At 51.1% G+C, this 19,836-nt stretch overlaps 1 protein-coding gene across 1 annotated transcript in view; it reads left to right on the top strand.

Moving 5' to 3' along the window:
* The window catches only part of LOC132687117 (myosin-13), a 64,302-nt gene extending 45,144 nt beyond the window's left edge, over positions 1-19,158 (top strand). Inside the window, exons 24-41 of the mRNA XM_078437746.2 lie at positions 876-1,052; positions 1,654-1,799; positions 1,937-2,027; positions 3,605-3,994; positions 6,511-6,637; positions 6,717-6,835; positions 8,505-8,701; positions 9,086-9,269; positions 9,650-9,815; positions 10,724-10,848; positions 11,621-11,929; positions 12,012-12,215; positions 13,546-13,671; positions 13,955-14,125; positions 16,801-16,905; positions 16,994-17,089; positions 18,510-18,644; positions 19,048-19,158. Of these exons, the coding sequence (XP_078293872.2) occupies positions 876-1,052; positions 1,654-1,799; positions 1,937-2,027; positions 3,605-3,994; positions 6,511-6,637; positions 6,717-6,835; positions 8,505-8,701; positions 9,086-9,269; positions 9,650-9,815; positions 10,724-10,848; positions 11,621-11,929; positions 12,012-12,215; positions 13,546-13,671; positions 13,955-14,125; positions 16,801-16,905; positions 16,994-17,089; positions 18,510-18,644; positions 19,048-19,062 (2,883 nt within the window). The 3' untranslated portion in view covers positions 19,063-19,158. The remainder of the gene's footprint in view (positions 1-875; positions 1,053-1,653; positions 1,800-1,936; positions 2,028-3,604; positions 3,995-6,510; positions 6,638-6,716; positions 6,836-8,504; positions 8,702-9,085; positions 9,270-9,649; positions 9,816-10,723; positions 10,849-11,620; positions 11,930-12,011; positions 12,216-13,545; positions 13,672-13,954; positions 14,126-16,800; positions 16,906-16,993; positions 17,090-18,509; positions 18,645-19,047) is intronic.
* Positions 19,159-19,836: the final 678 nt, after the last annotated feature.

Below are 19,836 nucleotides of genomic sequence, written 5' to 3'. Positions count from 1 at the left end.
GTTACATGGACTAAAGAAAACATGTCTTCTGCCAGATTCAGCCCACAAGTCAGGTGCTTAACAACCTCTGATCTGGAAGGGTGTCGTACGTGGAACAAAGTTTAATTTAAATGCCTTGCAACTTCAGGGGTGCCTGGGTGGCTCAGTCGGTTAAGCATCTGACATCAGCTCAGGTCATGATCTCACAGTTCGTGGGTTTGAGCCCTGCATCGGGCTCTGTGCTGATGTCTCAGAGCCCGGAGCCCGCTTCGGATTCTGTGTCTCCTTCTCTCTCTGCCCCTCCCCCATTCATGCTCTGTCTCTGCCTCAAAAATAAACAAACATTAAAAAAATAAAATAATAGATAAATAAATAAATAAATAAATAAATAAATAAATAAATGCCTTGCAACTTCACATTTGGTGCCCCGCCTTCTGCTTCTTGACAGCACAAGACTCCCATTCTGGATGCTCTTGCATGGCACTTCATCTCTTTCCTTATTCTTCCTACCTTATTCTAACCCCCAAATTCTCATTGATATATTATGATAAATATAGATTGATCGGTTGTCCTTCAGAGGCACCCTATCTGCATCTATCAATATGCTGCCCTGTGAGATCCCTAACCCTCTCTGAAGGAATGATCCTAACGGGAGGATTTGAGGCTCTCTGTGCAGGCCAGTCAGGAAGATTAAGAATTCATAGACTGCCAGTTTCAGGATGATACATCCCACGAGACACTAAGCACCTGCCAGGGAGGTAAAGAGGCAGTGGCAAAAAAAAAAAAAAAAAAAAAAGAATGAAAAAGAGAAAGTAAAGAAAATGAACAATCTAGGTTCTGCTGGAAGCCCCTGACTTCATTGTTTGCACGATTCGATTGTGTTGATACTCTTCCAGGTAAAGAATCTTTCCGAAGAAATGACAGCACTAGAGGAAAACATTTCCAAATTGACCAAAGAGAAGAAGTCTCTGCAGGAGGCCCATCAGCAAACACTGGATGATCTCCAGGTTGAGGAGGATAAAGTCAACGGTCTAATCAAAATAAATGTCAAGCTGGAACAACAAACGGATGATGTAAGGAGATTTTACCACTGCGTTCTAAGAGCTATTGCTTGCAGAAGCACGGGCAAGAGCGGGGGGTGGGGGTGGGGTGGGGTCCAGCTTCTGATTCTGAGTCAGAATCCCTGAGTCTGGACCTCAGCCCCCTCCACAGGAGCCTGGAATGTCGACTGAGACCCTTAAACTCTTCAGCCTCCGTTTCCACCTCTTGAAATGGGGATACACCCAGATCCACCTCGGAGGGTTTCCGTGGAAAAAGCTCAGGAGGTGGAGAGTGTTCAGTAACCATGACAATGACCATTGTTCCCCATCGTGTTAACATTTTTTGTTCTCGGTGCAAGAGCCGGGTCTGAGGTTTTTCAGGTTTCACTCACGGTTGTGGCTTGAACTTGTCTGGATGGCATCAGTTTTTCTGTTCCTCACACGCCCTCGTGCACCCACACACGGGCACACTCACAGATTTGCACTCATCACCCCCCCACCGCCATGCATGTGAGCGAGGGAGGAGTGACGGTGTTCAATCTAGGTCCTCAGAAGCCGTGGGCGGCCACACTGGCTCAAGGGACGAGCTCACGTTCTCCCCAGGGTCTCAACCTTTGCACCCACGTCTCCCCAGCTTGAGGGCTCCTTGGAGCAGGAGAAGAAGCTCCGGGCGGACCTGGAGAGAATGAAGAGGAAGCTGGAAGGAGACCTGAAAATGTCCCAGGAATCCATCATGGATCTAGAAAATGATAAGCAGCAGGTAGAGGAGAAATTGAAAAAGTAGGTATTTCATTCATGTTTGACCTCTGTGTTTGAGCCTGAAAGCCAGTCGACCCCCTTTAAAAGGCTTGTATTCCGTGTTATTAAAATATATATATATTATATATATATTTATTTATTTATTTATTTATTTGCAGGAAGGAGTTTGACATCAGTCAGTTACAAACCAAAATTGAGGAGGAACAAGCACACAGTTTGCAATTACAAAAGAAGATCAAAGAACTACAGGTGGAAACATCAAAACCCTCCCGACCCTGAAAACCCTTTGCAAGGGGCCCACCTGCCCTTCTCCCTTTGTTTCTTTGTTTCTTTGTTTCTTTCCCCACCATGAAAACCCTTTGCAAGGGTCCCTCCTGCCCTTCTCCCTTTGTTTCTTTGTTTCTTTAGCTGCTGGTTTTCCTCCTGTTCTCAGAGCCAGAATGTCCTGTCCTTCCCTTTATGTCTCTGAAATTAACACCTTAATTTTCTCAGTAGCACATAGGCAATCTCCTTGAGAATATTACAGTGTTGCCTAAATGGGATTGGTAAGGGTGCTTTGATCACCACCAGCGAGCTGGGTGCTCTCCACATCTTCTCAGAAGTCACTCCTGGGGCACCTGGGTGGCTCAGGCGGTTGAGCGTCTGACTCTCGATTTCAGCTCGGGTCATGATGTCATGGCTTCGTGAGTTTGAGCCCCGCATTGGGCTATGCACTGACAACATGGAGTCTGTTTGGGATTCTCTCTTTCCCTCTCTCCCTGTCCCTCCCCCACATGTTGTCTCTGCCTCCCTCAAAATAAATAAATGAGCTTTAAAAAAAAAAAAAAGAAGTCACTCCCACCCTCAATGGGATGTGTATCCTCCGGGATCTTTTGCTATGGATTTATGTACATTGATCTAGGCGTTGTGAGTTCAAACCCCACGTTGGGCATAGAGATTACATAAAAATAAAATATTTTTTTAAGAAAAGACCCAAAGAAACTAATAGGATATATTAATGCATACATATGTATATGCACATATACATTAAAATATAAAGGAACAAGAACATTAAACTATATATATTTACATATATATTTATGCATGTAAATATATTCATTAAATATATGGATATCTTATATCTCTTAGTTTATGATACCACAGAGGCTTTGGTTCTGCAACTTGCTCCTTTCTTTCTTTTTTTTTTTTAATTTTTTAAATCTTTATTTATTTTTGAGAAAGAGAGAAAGAGAGAGTGAGAGCAGGGAAGGGACAGAGAGAGAGGCACACACACACACAGAATCCAAAGCAGGCTCCAGGCTCTGAGCCGTCAGCACAGAGCCCTATGCGGGACTCGAACCCACGAACCGTGAGATCATGACCTGAGCTGAAGTCGGATGCTTAACCAACTGAGCCACCCAGGCGCCCCACAACTTGCTCCTGCAGACCTGTCCGTGATAGACATGGGTCCAGTCTAACCCTTCACGAACTTCTGGAACACGGCCCCACCATGGTGGATTTGACAAGTCCCATATTTTTTTTAAATTTCTTTTAATGTTTTATTTATTTTTGAGACAGAGAGAGACAGAGCATGAGCAGGGGAGGGACAGAGAGAGAGGGAGACACAGAATCCGAAGCGGGCTCCAGGCTCTGAGCTGGCAGCACAGAGCCCAACAAGTCCCATATTGATGGACATTTAGACTGTTTCCAAGTTTGTTCCTCACTAATTTAATGTTCTAGCATATCCTTTTCTTTGTGATGCCTACCCTCAGTCCCTCACCACCCTGCCCCTTCCAAAGAGGGCTACTCCCCCCTCCCCAATATGCCTGATGCAGTGACTCTTTCAGGCCCGCACAGAAGAGCTGGAGGAGGAAATCGAGGCAGAGAGGGCCTCCCGGGCCAAAGCAGAGAAGCAGCGCTCGGACCTCTCCCGGGAACTGGAGGAGATCAGCGAGCGGCTGGAAGAAGCCGGCGGGGCCACTTCCGCCCAGATCGAGATGAACAAGAAGCGGGAGGCCGAGTTCCAGAAGATGCGCAGGGACCTGGAGGAGGCCACCCTGCAGCACGAAGCCACGGCGGCCACCCTGAGGAAGAAGCACGCGGACAGCGTGGCCGAGCTGGGGGAGCAGATAGACAACCTACAGAGGGTCAAGCAGAAGCTGGAGAAGGAGAAGAGCGAGTTGAAGATGGAGATCGACGACCTGGCCAGTAACATGGAGACCGTCTCCAAGGCCAAGGTACCTGACTCCCTGCTCGTAGCAAGTGTGAGGCAGTCACATCCACCTGCCCAGGGGGCAGATGTAATTTGATGCCCACGAATTCACTTCCCCTTCTAAACCGATTCTCCCCCAATTCTTCCTGCTCCCAACACCCGAAATCCATTCCGGTCATTCAAGCTTGACCCAATGATCTCCTTGCCGTGCAAGGTCTCATCATCCTTCCCAGAGTCTCAGAAAGCTTTCAGAACCTTCCAACCCATCTGGCATTTTCTACAGCTAAATCTATTGATGGGTTGTACCAAAGGGCCTTGCTGGGCATGGTTTTCTACATGCCACTTCCTCCCTAGCCACCGTGTTAATCCTGGGTGGCATTACCAATGTGAAATTATGCGTGAGAACAGGGGCAGATCCGAGTTTTGTGCCGCTCGAAGTAAAACTCAGGAGGGGAGGGGCTCTTTAAGAAAATGTACTCAAAATTAGGGGCACCCGGGCGGCTCAGTCACTTGAGCGTCCAACTTCAGCTCAGGTCATGATCTCGCAGTTTTTGAGTTCGAGCCCTGCGTTGGGCTCTGTGCTGACAGCTCAGAACCTGGAGCCTGCTTCGGATTCTGTGTCTCCCTCTCTTGCTGCCCCTCCCCCTCTCACACTCTGTCTCTTGCTCAAAAATAAATTTAAAAAAACTAAAAACAAAAAATAAAATGTACCCAACATTATAAATACAAAGTTAAGCACAAAAGTAAATATTCATTTAGAGTGAGAAAAACAAATCAGGTCCCCGTCTTCGGACACCTCTTCGGGCCATTTGCCAGAAATGCCTCCCTAGAAATATATTCTGCTTGCATGCAGCTTCCTTCCCCACCTGGAACCTTTTATAGCCACCTGCATGACCTAGGGCCCCTGGAAGTGAGGGTTGTGAAGCTCAAACCTCACCAGATTCATGGTAAAGCCGCTCCTGTGTGACTTCAAGGCAAACCTTCCTCACGGAGTGACTATGTGCTTCTAGATTCGCGGTGCCTCTTGCTGTCCTTGTTTAGGATCTGGATTCACAGCCGGGGCTTCGTCTTGATTGCTTCCTCACTGCCTGACTGCCGCTCCTTTTTCTCTCTTGCTTGCCTCCCCGGTTTTCTGCCCTTCTTGGCTTTGTCCTCCCTCTCAGGAGTTATGTATTCTCTGTCTCCATCTCTGTCCCTCTCCCCCGTAACACACGGGCCAGATCTCAGGGTTGCCTGGGTTAGAAGTGAGGATGGCAGCACCCACGCGCAGCACCGCCTTGTCACCTCCCTTTCTCTGTCATGCTTCCCGCTCTCCGTTCTCAATTTTAAAATCCAGTGGAGGAAGTCTTTTATATTGCTTTATTTTTTTTAAGTTGTTGTGTCCTTTGATTTTGTTTCTCCTTGTGAGTCTGCTGTTTCTTTTTCAACTACCCCAGATAAAATTATTTTATGTTCATATGTCATTTTCTCAAAGATATCCTAAGCACTTTGAGAACTTCCTTAGAATCTAATATCTCTGCCTCTTCTTTTTTTTAAATGTTTGTTTGTTTTTGAGAGAGAAAGAGAGAGCACAAGCAGGGGAGGAGCAGAGAGACAGAGGGAGACACAGAATCCAAAGCAGGCTCCTGGCTCTGAGCTATCAGCACAGAGCCAGAATCAGGGCTTGAACTCATGAACCATGAGATCATGACCTGAGTGGAAGTTGGACACTCAACTGACTGAGCCACCCAGGTGCCCCTACCCCTGACTCTTCTGCTGCCATCTTATACTTCACAGTCTAAGGAAAAATATACACTCAATACATTTATCTTGTGTTACATGAGGTGGGAGGAAGAAGTCGATAATATATGCAAAGTTTTGAAACAAATTTCACAAAAATACAGGCCAACTAGAGGCTACAGGAGTGACTCCCTTCCTGCTATCTCTACCATACAGAACCTTTTGTATAATCGAGTGAAATGTTCAACACTGTCACCTGAATATACTGCTTGCAAACAAATCAGAAGGTAGTATTATTCCAATGGCAATCGAATTACTTACATTGCAAGAAGATTCTGGGGTTCCTTTGAATAGCATCTCCTCAAAGGTGTCTTTTACAAACCAATCAATACTTAGCTACCAAAACCCTGTTGCTCCAACTTATTGGGGGCGAAGCAGTATTCACAGACAAAAAAAAATAAAGCAAATCTGAAGCGACTGTAATTTTTTAAACTGACATTCAGGGTGCCTCGGTAGCTCAGTCGGTTAGGCATCTGACTGTTGATCTTGGCTCAGGTCATGATCTCGGGGTTCATGAGTTCGAGCCCCATGTTGGGCTCTGTGCTGACAGCCCAGAGCCTGGAACCCGCTTCGGATTCTGTGTCTCCTTCTCTCGCTGCCCCTCCCCTGCTCACGCTCTGTCTTGCTTTCTCTCCCAAAAATAAACATGACCAAATTTGTTTTATTTTACCTGACAAGAAGCCTAAGCCACCATACTTCCCAGTTCAGTCCTGGACACCGGAAACCCATTTTTCCCATTCGTGTTGACTTCTTTCTTAAAAGAGTAACATGGAGAGAATGTGCCGGACCGTGGAAGACCAGTTTAATGAGATCAAGGCCAAGGATGACCAACAGACACAGCTGATCCATGATCTGAACATGCAGAAGGCAAGACTGCAGACCCAAAATGGTAAGGATGGGCAGGGCCCTGGGGTGCAGCCAGGCCACGGGAGAGGACGGTGTGCAACACTCATGCATCTGTTCGGTAGGGGAGCTGAGCCATCAAGTGGAAGAGAAGGAGTCTCTGATTTCACAGCTAACCAAAGGCAAGCAGGCCCTCACCCAGCAGCTGGAGGAGCTTAAGAGGCAACTGGAAGAAGAAACCAAGGTAAGAATGCCTCTTTCTGGCACAGTCACAACCTGAGAAGCCACAAAAAATGGTTGGAGGCAGTGTGACCCCAGGAGGTAGAAAGCTTCTCCTCTGCTGCATAGGAACCTACAGGAACCTGTTCTCTGAGATTACAGGACTTTGACCTTGGATCTCCTTCCTCAGAGCCAGGGTGCCCCATCCTCTGGGTTCCTCTGCTCCCCACGAGGTGGTCTGATAAACATGCCTCTCCAGCCAGGGCATCCCCGGCCCCATTCACTGCACCAGCTTGAATTTCTCTACCTCTCTCTGTGTATCCTTTCCCCCTGCTCAGCCATTTATCCTGACCACCCGAAACGCCCTCCTCTTTCTTCCACATCACTCACGTATCACCTGCTACAACACCTGCTCTTAAGCTCTCCTCCTCCAAAAACACCGCATGGCTTTAGGGACACATTTGGGACACGTACATAAATATGCACATCATCATCATGTTCTTGACTTTGATATCGAGATATTTATGTCCATCATGCCCATTCCCTCCCCCGCACTGATCTATAAATGCCTAGGCAAGAATAATTTTTTCCCTCGTGGTAAACAGTAGGTACAGTGCGTAGAACAGTGCACACAGCAGGTGCCTAATAAATGCTGCCGATGTGTGTTCAAGCGTTAGAATGGGAGTCCAGGAGTCCACAAAGCTGCATTCTGTGATTTTTGAGGTTGCCATGCACCGGCTAAGATCTACAAGGCAATCTTTCAGAATTCTCCAGGGCTCTGCATACCCTTAAAAAAAGAACGAGCACTTTTTGTCTGCCATCTTCCTATCATATGCTAAGGGTCTTCAGTGGGCTGGGGTGGGGGTTGTGGCAGGAAGCAGAGTACGAACAGGCAGCGAGAAGACCCACTATAGGAACGAGGCTGTCCTCAGGCCAGGATACAGTAGCAGCTAAGCTCAGGGAAAGCTTTCCCTAACATTGCATCAAACAAGGAGAAAATTATTCCTTTCTCGTTCTGTTTCAATTCTTCTGATTACATAAGGAAAAGATCTCAAGTTGGACACCATCTCCCTAGCAGGTGCTTATTTTCGTTATACAGAGAGGAGGCCTCAGCCACAGAGCCACGGCCGAAAGTACCTAGCTAGAAGGTGATAGATAACTCGGCTTTATGGCTTTATCTCCGTGGCGTTTATTCTAACGGTTCCCTCCTGTTTATGGCAAATGCTAACACTTTGCGATTTAATGCAGTGTAAAGGTTTACTTTTGAAATGCACGTATTTAAATATAATAAGGGAGTCAGCTTTAAAAAAATTTTAAATGAGGGGCGCCTGGGTGGCTCAGTCGGTTGAGCGTCTGACTTCGGCTCAGGTCATGATCTTGTGGTCCGTGAGTTCGAGCCCCGCGTGGGGCTGATGGCTCAGAGCCTGGAGCCTGCTTCTGATCTTGTGTCTCCCTCTCTCTCTGACCCTCCCCTGTTCCTGCTCTGTCTCTCTCTGTCTCAAAAATAAATAAACTTAAAAAATTAAAAAAAAAAAAATTTTAAATGAGACGGGATGTATGGAGGTGTGGCAAAGCTTTGTGAAGGCAGCTTGGGAATGGTTCACGTTGGGAAATGCTGGTTTAAAGTGGAAATACCTTAGCTTGGAAGATGGCCAGATAGACATCTTTGCAGTCTCACCATCATACTGCCGTAGGCCAAGAACGCGCTGGCCCACGCCCTGCAGTCCTCCCGCCACGACTGTGACCTGCTGCGGGAACAGTACGAGGAGGAGCAGGAGGGCAAGGCCGAGCTGCAGAGGGCGCTGTCCAAGGCCAACAGCGAGGTGGCCCAGTGGAGGACCAAATACGAGACGGACGCCATCCAGCGCACAGAGGAGCTGGAGGAGGCCAAGTACGGGGTCCCGGGCTACGGCGGGAGAGGTGACCCCAAGACACAAGTGAAGAGACAGAGAATTCTTCCTACTTTGAGAGACTCTCTCTTCCTTCCTCTCCAGGCCCTTGAGTTTTCTTAAGCTTTCAGATGGGGCATCCCTGTCCCTCCCCTGGGACTGTCCACTCCACCTTGTTGCTTTGGTGGCTTCTCGCTGGCCTGCTTTGCCACCCAGCACTTAGCAATTCTTCAGGCGATACCTAGACCCTGTCCACTCATGACCTTCCAGGTCTCGGTCTTACCAAGTTCCAGTCCCGAACAGACTGTTCCTCCTCATCCGGTCTAACAGGTAGTTCTGAAATAGTCCACCTTTGCCAAGTTGGGGGGAAACTCTGGTTCTTTTAGGAAAAAGCTGGCTCAGAGGCTCCAGGAAGCAGAGGAAAACACAGAGGCAGTGAGTGCCAAGTGCGCCTCCTTGGAGAAAACCAAGCAGAGGCTTCAGGGGGAAGTGGATGATTTGATGCTGGACTTGGAACGCACCAACACAGCCCGTGCCATCCTGGACAGGAAGCAGAGAGACCTGGATAAGGTCTGCCCCCCGAGAGCCCCGGCTTCTCACGCTGGGATGTGTGAGATGCCCACACATCAGGGAGACCCTCTGAGCAGCAAATCACGGTGTGGGCGGTTGGGATTTGCAACGCCTCTCTGCTTTTGTGACTGTCTCTCCAAAGTGAATTTTTAGAGAAAGCTGATTCAGGTTCCCTTGGAGAACCCAAACACCTATAGGAACCCAGCAGACGGCCTGTGGGAATAGCAGAGTCTGGGGCCCGTGATCTAGACCTGTTTCTAGACTCCCAGGACGGGAGGGTGAAACCCTGGCATTGCTGACACAAGCTTCCTTGTTTTCATGGGCTCTCCCGGGTCCCCTGGCCCTTTCTGCTGCTCACGTGTCCCTTGGTCATCTCCCAGGTCCTTGCAGAGTGGAAGCAAAAGCTGGACGAGAGTCAGGCTGAGTTGGAAGCCGCTCAGAAAGGATCCAGGTCACTTAGTACTGAAATCTTCAAGATGCAGAATGCCTACGAGGAGGTGGTGGACCAGCTGGAGACACTGAGGCGGGAGAATAAAAATCTGCAAGGTGATGGGGCGCTTGGGAGGCTCAGTCCGTTAAGTGTCCGACTCTTGGTTTCAGCTCAGGTCGTGATCTCACAGTTCGTGGGTTCGAGCCCCGTGTCGGGCTCTGTGCTGACAGCATGGAGCCTGCTTGGGATTCTCTCTCTCTCTCTCTCTCTCTCTCTCTCTCTCTCTCTCCCTCTCTTCTCTCTCTGTCTCTGCCCCTACCCATCTCATGCTGTCTCTGTCTCTCTCTAAATAAATAATAAATAAGCTTTAAAAAAATCTGCAAGGTGAGCTCTCTCTGCACCCCAGGTTTGCACCCGTACCCCTTCTTGCCTCCTCCTTCTTCTTCCCGCTGTCCCTCAAAACCCTCCCATCTGTTCAGCTGACCCTGGAGCTCAGCGCTGCTCATGTACAGCAATCACACCAAGGTCTCATTCTGCAGCACAAAGGGCAAAATGAATTGCTAAGCTCACCTCTTCTTGGAGAACAAGTTCCGCCCATGGATTCCGTCTCTACGTGGCGTTGTGTCCTCCAGCATATCACTAAATCCCTTAGGACCTCAGACCCCTGATCTGCAAAATCAGACCAGATCCTACACCCCCTAAAACTCCTTCTGGCTCCGAAAGACGATGATCCTATACTCTATGCATCGTCTCCACAAATTTTCTTTTCTGGCCCTCACCGTGACCCTGTTACACACTTTGTGAAGTGTTAAGGGCCACAGGGTGTTGTTCTTACCACTCCTCTCTGCAGAGTTCAGGTGAGGCAACAAACCTGTGTCCTGCTGACCCCTCACCTGAAGGGTCCCACTGTATCCTGTCCTATATAAACGTGAATGTGTCACCCATCCCCAAGATCCCTGGCAAAATGCCTCGGTTGTCAACTGGAACCAGATGAAATGATCTAAATCGAGCCCGTCCTTTGCAGAAGAGATTTCCGACTTAACCGAGCAGATTGCAGAGACTGGCAAGAATCTGCAGGAAGTGGAAAAGACCAAGAAGCAGGTAGAGCAAGAAAAGTCAGACCTCCAGGTGGCCCTGGAGGAGGTGGAGGTAAGTGTCTGGGGCAAGACACGAGGAAGCTCAGGAGGGCGGGACCCTGAAGGAGGGGGGACTGACTAGACCATGACTTTGGGGCTGTCTCCTGCCAGGAGATGCCAAGCCTTCATGGGAATTAACATCCAGCCATCCCCGGGGAAACAGCTGTGCTGTGTTTCTCCTCCCGGGGCCCCTCCAGCTCAGCTCATCACATCTCCCCTTTTGAAAATAAATAAATGTGTTCATTATGCCCTCAGTGTCTTCCTCTCAGGAAGCAAGAATCCATCATCAAACATCCTGAGAGCTGTCTCAGAATTGCTCGGTTTTTACAGTCACACACAACCATCTTTGGCCACTGGGACTTCTGTAAAGGCAACATATAGGCTCAGTGTCCCGATGCCCTGATCAGTGTGGCCAGTGCAGGGCGGGTGGACAGTCGCGCTGTGTCTAGGGAAATTTGCATAACGCAGGACGACCGGAAAGCAATTACCCTGTCGTTTTGGAGAATAAGTGGCCCCTGACTTATGGTCGCTTAGAATAGACACACCCAATAAAGGTTTTACTGACTCAAAAAGATGCTCCGTCCTCCGCAAGACATAAAATTGTTAATAACAGATACAAAGTTTTAGTTCCAGTTTCGTTACTGGGAGGGTCATTTGGGGGCAAATTGCTTGACCTCTGGCTCTCTGTAAAACGGGTAGAATAACACCCGTTTTCTCGTAACGGGGAGGAAAACAGCCGTTTGAGAAGACAGCTGCCCACCCAGTCACCCGTCTGCCTTCCTCAGGGTTCCCTGGAACACGAAGAGAGCAAGATCTTGCGCATCCAACTGGAGTTGAGCCAGGTGAAATCCGAGCTTGACCGCAGGGTCACTGAGAAGGACGAAGAAATCGAGCAGCTGAAAAGAAACAGCCAGCGGGCCGCAGAGGCCACGCAAAGCGTGCTGGATGCCGAAATCCGGAGCCGGAACGATGCCCTGAGGCTGAAAAAGAAGATGGAGGGAGACCTCAACGAGATGGAGATCCAGCTGGGCCATTCCAGCCGCCAGGTGGCGGAGACCCAGAAGCACCTGCACACCATGCAGGGCCAGCTCAAGGTCAGCGCGCAGGCCCTGGCGGACCCGGGGGGGGGGGGGCTCTCGGCCTGGGCTCCAGCCTCACGCCAGGTTTTCCCTGAAGGCTTCCCAGCTGCACCTGGATGACGCCCTGAGGAGCAACGAGGACCTCAAGGAGCAGCTGGCCATTGTGGAGCGCAGGAACGGCCTCTTGCTGGAGGAGCTGGAGGAGCTGAAGGCGGCCCTGGAGCAGACCGAGCGGACCCGCAGGCTGTCGGAGCAGGAGCTTCTGGACGCCAGCGACCGCGTGCAGCTCCTGAACTCGCAGGTGCGTCCGTCCGGAGGGGCACGGGGGACAGGCAGGCCACCCATACAGTGGAAGGCAGCACCCTCCCTTCCTCCCAGACCAGCGGTCAAGAGCCAGTCGCCTCAAGCTTTCGTTCTTGGAATAAGTGCGCTCCAGATGCCAGATTTCTGAGCTGTCTTTAAGCTGAAGATGCACGTTGTGGGGACATCAGAGAAGGCAAGGATGAATTATTACATAACGAGACCGGAGGAGGAGACATCCAAGCCACCACCTTGGAAAATGAGAATTGTCTTTCAAAATAATTACGTTGTTACATTTGTAAAAGTTTCTTTAATTTCTTTGAGTTTACTTATTTATTTTTGAGACACCGAGAGAGAGAGAGAGAGAGAGAGAGAGAGAGAGAGAGAATCCCAAGCAGTCTCTGCACTGTCAGCACAGAGCCCGATGCAGGGCTCAAACACGCGAACTGTGAGATCATGACCTGAGCCAAAATCACCAGTCGGCCGCTTACCCGACGGAGCCACCCAGGCAGGCACTCCAGGCACCCCTACCTTTATGAAAGTTTTTTTTAAATTATTTGTTGCAAAATATAGACAACACAAGCACATGAACAGAAGAAAAATACCAGGGCGTCTGGGTGGCTCAGCCAGTTAAGCGTCTGACTTTGGCTCAGGTCATGATCTCATGGTCACGAGTTCAAGCCCCACGTTTGGCTCTGTGCTGACGGCTCAGATCCTGGAGCCTGCTTCCGATTCTGTGTCTCCTTCTCTCTCTGCCCCTCACCCACTCATTCGTTCTCTCTCTCTCTCTCTCTCTCTCTCTCAAAAATAAAACATTAAAAAAATTTTTTAAAGAATTGTTTCACATTTTAGGGACACCTGGATGGCTTAGTTGGTTAAGCATCCAACTCTTGATCTTGGCTCAGGTCATGATCTCACGGTTCATGAGTTTGAGCCCTGCGTCAGGATTTTCTCTCTCTCTCTCTCTGTCTCTCTCTCTCTCTCTCTCTCGCTCTGCCCCTCCACCCCCCTCAAAAAAAAAAACAAATTTCACGTTTTATATACTTATGTCTACCCATCCTTTCTTTGCTCCAACACCTCTTACTGAATATTCTTCCTCATTTATGGGAAAATCTACTTGTATCATTTAACCAATGATTTTACGTGCAGTTCTTGCGTCTGTTTCAGGACCTTGTGTTCGGTCAAGAATAAAAGAGCATCCGGCAAATCCCCGTGTGGGAAATAAGAAACACGATCGTGATGTGTTTCCTTCCCCACCCAACTTTCTCCCTCTCGGTTGTTTCGAGCGTCCAAATACAACCTATACCTCTGGCATCTGATTCTTTTTATAGAACACGAGCCTGATAAATACCAAGAAAAAACTGGAAGCCGACATAGCTCAGTGCCAGGCGGAGGTGGAGAACTCGATGCAGGAGTCCAGAAACGCGGAGGAGAAGGCCAAGAAGGCCATCACGGATGTGAGCTCCGTTCCTTCTTTTCAGAGCAAGTGCTTGGCTTGGTGGGGAAGGGACTTCTAAGCCGAGACCAGGCAAGTGGGTTTCGTCTCCTGCTGACCTGCCGTCAGCAGAGGGAATGAGATAAAGCCTCGGCAGAGACAACGTGGGGAGGAGGTGCGTCGCGGTGCAGGCTGAATGAGGGAGGCGGGACCAACACGCTCAGTATTGACCTTGATGGCATCCTCCCCGTGCGCCGGGTAGGGATGCCAGGTGGCCCACTGCTACTTTCCATGCGCTTAATCAGGCGGCCATGATGGCCGAGGAGCTGAAGAAGGAGCAGGACACCAGCGCCCACCTGGAGCGGATGAAGAAGAACCTGGAGCAGACGGTGAAGGACCTTCAGCACCGTCTGGACGAGGCTGAGCAGCTGGCCCTGAAGGGCGGGAAGAAGCAGATCCAGAAACTGGAGAACCGGGTAGGGCGGGCAGGGCGTCGGCTGGAGAGGACTCTGGCTCTCCAAGTGATATCGCGTTTCACCACCTGGGGCACAGCCACGGTCCAGACATTCATCCAGACATTCAGACATTCGCTGCTTCCCACAGCCCAACACACACCCCCACCCACTTTACAAGGCTTAGGCCTCGGTAGCTTCGGGGGTAATGACACTTGCAAACGTTCACGTCCTGTTTTCATGGGAACTGGGACCCACGGAAGTAAGGGGGGATATACTTCACATTCTTAAAATCACATATTTGGTGGGAGCCCCATTTGGGGCCAGCCTCCACTTTGGTGAGCAGTGGCCCGTCCTACCTAAAGTCTATAGTGTCTCTTTACCTCTGGCTCCTGTTCCTTTCCAGCTCTCCCAGTCCCATCGCAGTCCACAACACTGTGCTCCTTCCTAGACTGGCTCTCCCCCCACTCCCCTCCTCCCCCTCCCCCCGCCAATGCCCGCAGGAAAATTCACCGCCTTGCCCAAGGGAATCCTGCTCTTTCATTATCTGGGAACTTCTTTGTGTTTGTTTTCCTTTCTTTGCTAATTTCTCCCTTGGTTTCCTGTACCCATTGCTTCTCCTTTTAGACCTGTGAAGGTTCTTATTTCTTTTGTTTTGAAAATGGGCTCCACTACCAGTCGAAGTTCTGGAAAAGGGCTGGGGTTTGGGGGGAGTTTGTAGAATGTCCCCGATGTCCCAGAGGGAGGAAATGGAAACGTAGGTGGGGAAGGGCGGGAGGGGCTGGCAAAGGGAAGGAGATGACCTCTCCCAGCAGGGAAGGGCCTCAAATGCGGTCAGTCTTCATGCCAGCCTCCCAAGGATGTGGTCACCAGCAAATACACGCCGTAAAAAGGATCTTTTGGCTAAAAACGAGGCAGCCGTGGACATGTGAGTAACAAAAGTCAACACCAGGGGGCGCCTAGGTGGCTCAGTCAGTTGAGCATTGGACTCTTGATTTCTGCTCAGGTTATGATCTCACGGTTTGTGAGTTCAAGCCCCGCATCAGGCTCTGCGCTAAGCGCTGTCCTCCAAAATTCTTTAAATGCTTCTTTTTAATTATTCCCAGTCATACAGTGTTAAATGAATTTAGGTCTGTCCTTCTCACGGATCCCTCCACTGAGGGAGGGATTAGATCCCATGCCATCCTCCAGGATTCTTTGATTCCTGGGTTGGCAGGGAGCCCTCCTCGGCCAGCCTCCCCTCGCACACGAGGCATCTCGACTGGCCTCCAATAACAGCCACCCAGTTATCTTTACTTCTGTAAACCTCGCAGAGGCCACAAGAGCACTGCCAGGAGCACACGCGTTTTGTAGAACCTAATGGAAAGCAGCTTCCCAGAGCTTGTGGGGTGGCCAGGAGTCCCAGGGATCTGTTTTGGGACAGTGCCCAGAGTTACCCCGTTCCACTGGTGGATTTCAAGGTTGACCTGGTGAGTCCACAAGGCCTGAGCTGCCCCCGTCTGTGGCCGCTGGGATTCCCGGGGGCTGGCCGCCACGGTCCCTGGACTGTGGAGTCGGGGCTAGTTAGTGACCTGTGTTCTCAGTGGCTGACCTATCCTCTCAAGACTTCAGGAAAGGCAGAGGCAGCTGTGAAATGAACAACACCTATGTATCGCTTTATCAAACATACTTGCACATAACTTTGATATTTTTTTAAGTTATATTGAGAGAGAGAGAGACTCAGAGAGCACAGTGGGGGAGGGGCAGAGAGAGATGAGAAAGACAGAATCCCAAGTAGGCTCCACACTGTTAGAACAGAGCCCGATGCGGGACTCGGTAAGATCATGACCCGAGCGGAAACCAAGAGTCGGACGCTTACCCAACTGAGCCACCCAGGCGCCCCTCGTTTGTCTAATTGATCCCCACATTTGAGGTAAGTGGGGAAGGAATTATAATGTCCGTCCTAGACGCGTAAGAACTCATTCTCAGGAGCAGCCCCTGACCTGCTCAGCATCAATCAGCTGGACCAGGCCCTTCAACACACCCAGACCGTTCCTGGCCCAGGCTCTCATCATGACCCGCACATTCTCATTAACCAGGAATCAGGGCCACCCCAGATGGCCGTGCCGGCTTCGCCCGCGGGGACAAGTCGGGGCCAGAGCACAGGCCTCACCGGGCTGCTGGCCCCACAGAAAGAGGCGTCTTATGCAGAGCCCGGCTTGATAGCCCAGCCGTGTGCCCCTAAGAGCTGTCACTGCCCAAGGAGGGCATCTTGCTATCGTTTGCACAAAGCCACTGCACAGACCGTGGTGGCCTTGTGACCAAAGTGTGGTTCCTGAGCGGGGTGCCTGGGTGCCTCAGTCAGTTGATACTCTGACTTCGGCTCAGGTCGTGACCTCACGGATTGTGGGTTCGAGCCCCGCTCGGGCTCTGTGCTGACAGCTCAGAGCCTGGAGCCTGTTTCAGATTCTGTGTCTCCCTCTCTCTCTGCTCCTCCCCTGCTCATGCTCTGTTTCTCTCTCTCTCTCAAAAATAAACATTTTTAAAAAATAACTAAAAATAAATTAAAAATGTGGTTCCTGAGCGTGAGGAGGAGACATTTTTACAAACTATCATCAGAGGATCCCGAGTTTTCCCGAAAATGCCCCCCACTCACGCGTGTGCGGGAGAAGCACAGGGGCTCCGACCCGGATGCTGTGCTCTCTCCCCCCCAAACCCAGGTGCGGGAGCTGGAAAGTGAGCTGGACGCCGAGCAGAAGAGGGGGGCCGAAGCTCTGAAGGGGGCTCACAAATATGAGCGCAAAGTCAAGGAAATGACGTACCAGGTAAGGGGCTCCAAAGCCTCCGCGAGTGCCGGCCCCCTCGGGAGCAGAAGAGGGTCTGGGGGACCCTGGCACGGTGCTATGTTCGCAGGCTGAGGAGGACCGCAAGAACATCCTTAGGCTCCAGGACCTGGTGGACAAGCTTCAGGCCAAAGTGAAGGCATACAAGAGGCAGGCCGAGGAGGCTGTGAGTAGGGGGGCCCCAGCACCCCCAGCCCTGGGCAATGTCCACGGAGCCAGAGGCCTGGGGTTTTATTTGTAGGTTGCTGATTCAGGGACACCTGCCCTTCCTCCCTCCCCTGGTTTGTGTCAAACAAGCCTGTCCCCCAAACCCCAGCTGCACCTCCTGGGTGCCTCCCGCCTCAGTCTCGTGGCCAGCCCCCTCATTTTATCCCCTATCCCCACCCTGCCGGCCTCACTTCGCCCTGACACCCCAGCCAGCTCAGCGTACCCCACAGCCTCACCTTAAACCCCCTACCCTGGTTCACAGCATCCCCCCTTGCCCCCATCCCTGGTCCCCAGGGTCTTATCCTTCCTGCCCTAATTGCCGCCCACCACCCTGATCAGATAGACCTAAGGGAAGTTACTAGCAGGAACCTTCGGGGGGGGGGGGGGCAGGAGGAGGGCAAGGGGGGGGTACTTTCTATTTTACAGAAAAGAAATAGTTTTGGAAACTCTAGGTTAAACAGAGTTGAACTGGCTGGTTTCAAGGATTTCTCAGATTTTTTAGGTGACGTGAAATGCACCCTTCAAAGTGGACAGAATATTCTAGAATGTAGTGTGGCTCACCCTTAGTGGAACTTGGAACCTTTTTTTTTTTAATGTTTATTTATTCTTGAGAGAAAGAGAGACAGAGCATGAGCTGGGGAGGCACAGAGGTGGTGGGGGGGCACACAATCTGAAGCAGGCTCCAGGCTCTGAGCTGTCAGCACAGAGCCCGACGCGGGGCTTGAACCCACGAACTGCAAGATCCTGACCTGAGCCACCCAGTACCCCAGAACCTTTTATTATATCCAGAGCAGCCCACCGGACTGGTGTCCTGAGGAACAAAATTGGGGAGACCCTGCTGTCGATAAATGACTGAGCATATATGGTTTCTCTCCTTGCCCTGTTTTCCTCCGTGCCCAAGGGGCTGGTGGTTCCATCCTGACCGCAAGGAAGCAGATCTGAACTGATTAAATGGGGGAGGGATTTGTACCCGTTGGATTAGCACCGTCACAGCAGGACTTCCCAGGAGGCCACCTTCTTCAAGAACCCTCAGATCGCCCTTGACAGACGTGCACGGTGGCCAGGCCACAGGCAGACGAGGGCTGGAGGAGGCCAGGGCAGGGGGCGGGGGGCAGGTTGGGCTACTGGCCTCTGACCTCCCAGGTGCCTCGGGAGGACTGAGGACTGGGGTCCCCGCCAAAGAGCTCCAGTGGGGGTGTTAGCACAGAGTAGGGACGTGAGGGGACAGGCGGGGGTCCTAGGACAGCAGTACCCTCGAGGTGATCAGACAGCATCGGCCGTCAGGGGCTGGGAGTGTCCCCCAAGGCCCCTCAGGGACTTGGAGCCTCAGAGCCAGAGTGAAGGGCTTCCTCAGCCTCTAGCCCCTCTCTCTTCCACAGGAGGAGCAGGCCAACACACAGATGTCCAAGTGCCGGAGGGTCCAGCACGAGCTGGAGGAGGCGGAGGAGAGGGCCGACATCGCAGAGTCTCAGGTCAACAAGCTCCGGGCCAAGAGCCGAGATGTGGGGAGCCAGGTGAGAGCAGACGTCCCGAGACCAGGACCAGGGGAGCACCCCAGGGAGAGTGTGGAGGACGTAGGCTGCAGCCTCTTCCCCGCTGCTGGCCCTGAACTCCCAGATGCCACATCTTGGCCAGGCCCCCGGTGGCTCCAGGCTCATGGGGCAGAGGGGGACAAGGGGGCCAGACACCTAATCATCCCGGTCCCTCTTTGTGGTAAGAGGCACCGCCCAGGAAGCCCCTACTTTCTCGGGGGGGCTCGTCCATCTTCAGGGGCTCCCGGCTTTGTTTTTATGACGTGCAAGGGGGAAACCGTGCCACTCCGTAATATTTTTCGTGCCTTTCCGGCTGTGCCACATGAAGGCAACAGTCCACCTTGCCTTTGGTTTGACTCGTTCCCTGATTGTTTTTTTCCCACAGAAGATGGAAGAATGAGGCCTTCCGGACGCCCATTGCCATGGGACGCCTCGGGAGATGGGCGGTGGAGGGAGGCACAATGTTGTGAGGAATAAAATCTCCTGACTCCTCGTCTCTCCCGCTCTGTGTGTTCATTATCTGTGTGTTCATCCATTCTGCTTGCTCGGGGTGGTTTAAGAGTCTGCTGTGCATATAAAGAAGTAAGGGCCCAACCTCCTCAATTCTGCAGACAAGGAAACTGAGGTCATTCTCAAGGCCCCCAGAAAGCAGCCCCAGTCCAGCCCTCCCAATAAGAGTAATGATAGCAATGCAAACACACAGAACGAGTTTGTTCATCTCCAGCGTTCACATGTGCATTTTTGTTTTCCTTTCCATTCAAGCCACGAAACAAGCTGGCCAGATCAGGCCAATATTGATGCCCTCATTTTCTAGAAGGGTTGCAGACAGGCTACGGCTTGTCCCGTGTTGAGAAGATGAGATCAGACTCACCGCACAGCACACAGTCTCACAGGGTGGGTTTTGCCTCCGCGTAGGCACGTGATGCGGTGGTAAGAGCCACCCCAGGGTGCCGACCCCCGTGGGTCCCAGACCTGCCCCGTCGCTAACTAGCTTGGTGATTTGGGGCAAGTCACTTTACGACTTTAAGCCTCAGCTACCTGGCATGTAAAATGGGGGTGTAACAATGCACTTTATAGGGTTATTTTCAGAAGTAAATAAGATAATGAAGAAGCACCCTTGATCTAGATCCTGGCACACAGTTAGCATTCCAGGGACCCGTCATCACAGTGGGGA

Source organism: Panthera onca, chromosome E1, assembly GCF_046562875.1.
Source record: "Panthera onca isolate mPanOnc1 chromosome E1, mPanOnc1 haplotype 2, whole genome shotgun sequence".
NCBI lineage: Eukaryota > Metazoa > Chordata > Mammalia > Carnivora > Felidae > Panthera > Panthera onca.
Note: the sequence above shows the minus strand (reverse complement) of the source record. Positions and strands in the feature narration are given on the sequence as shown.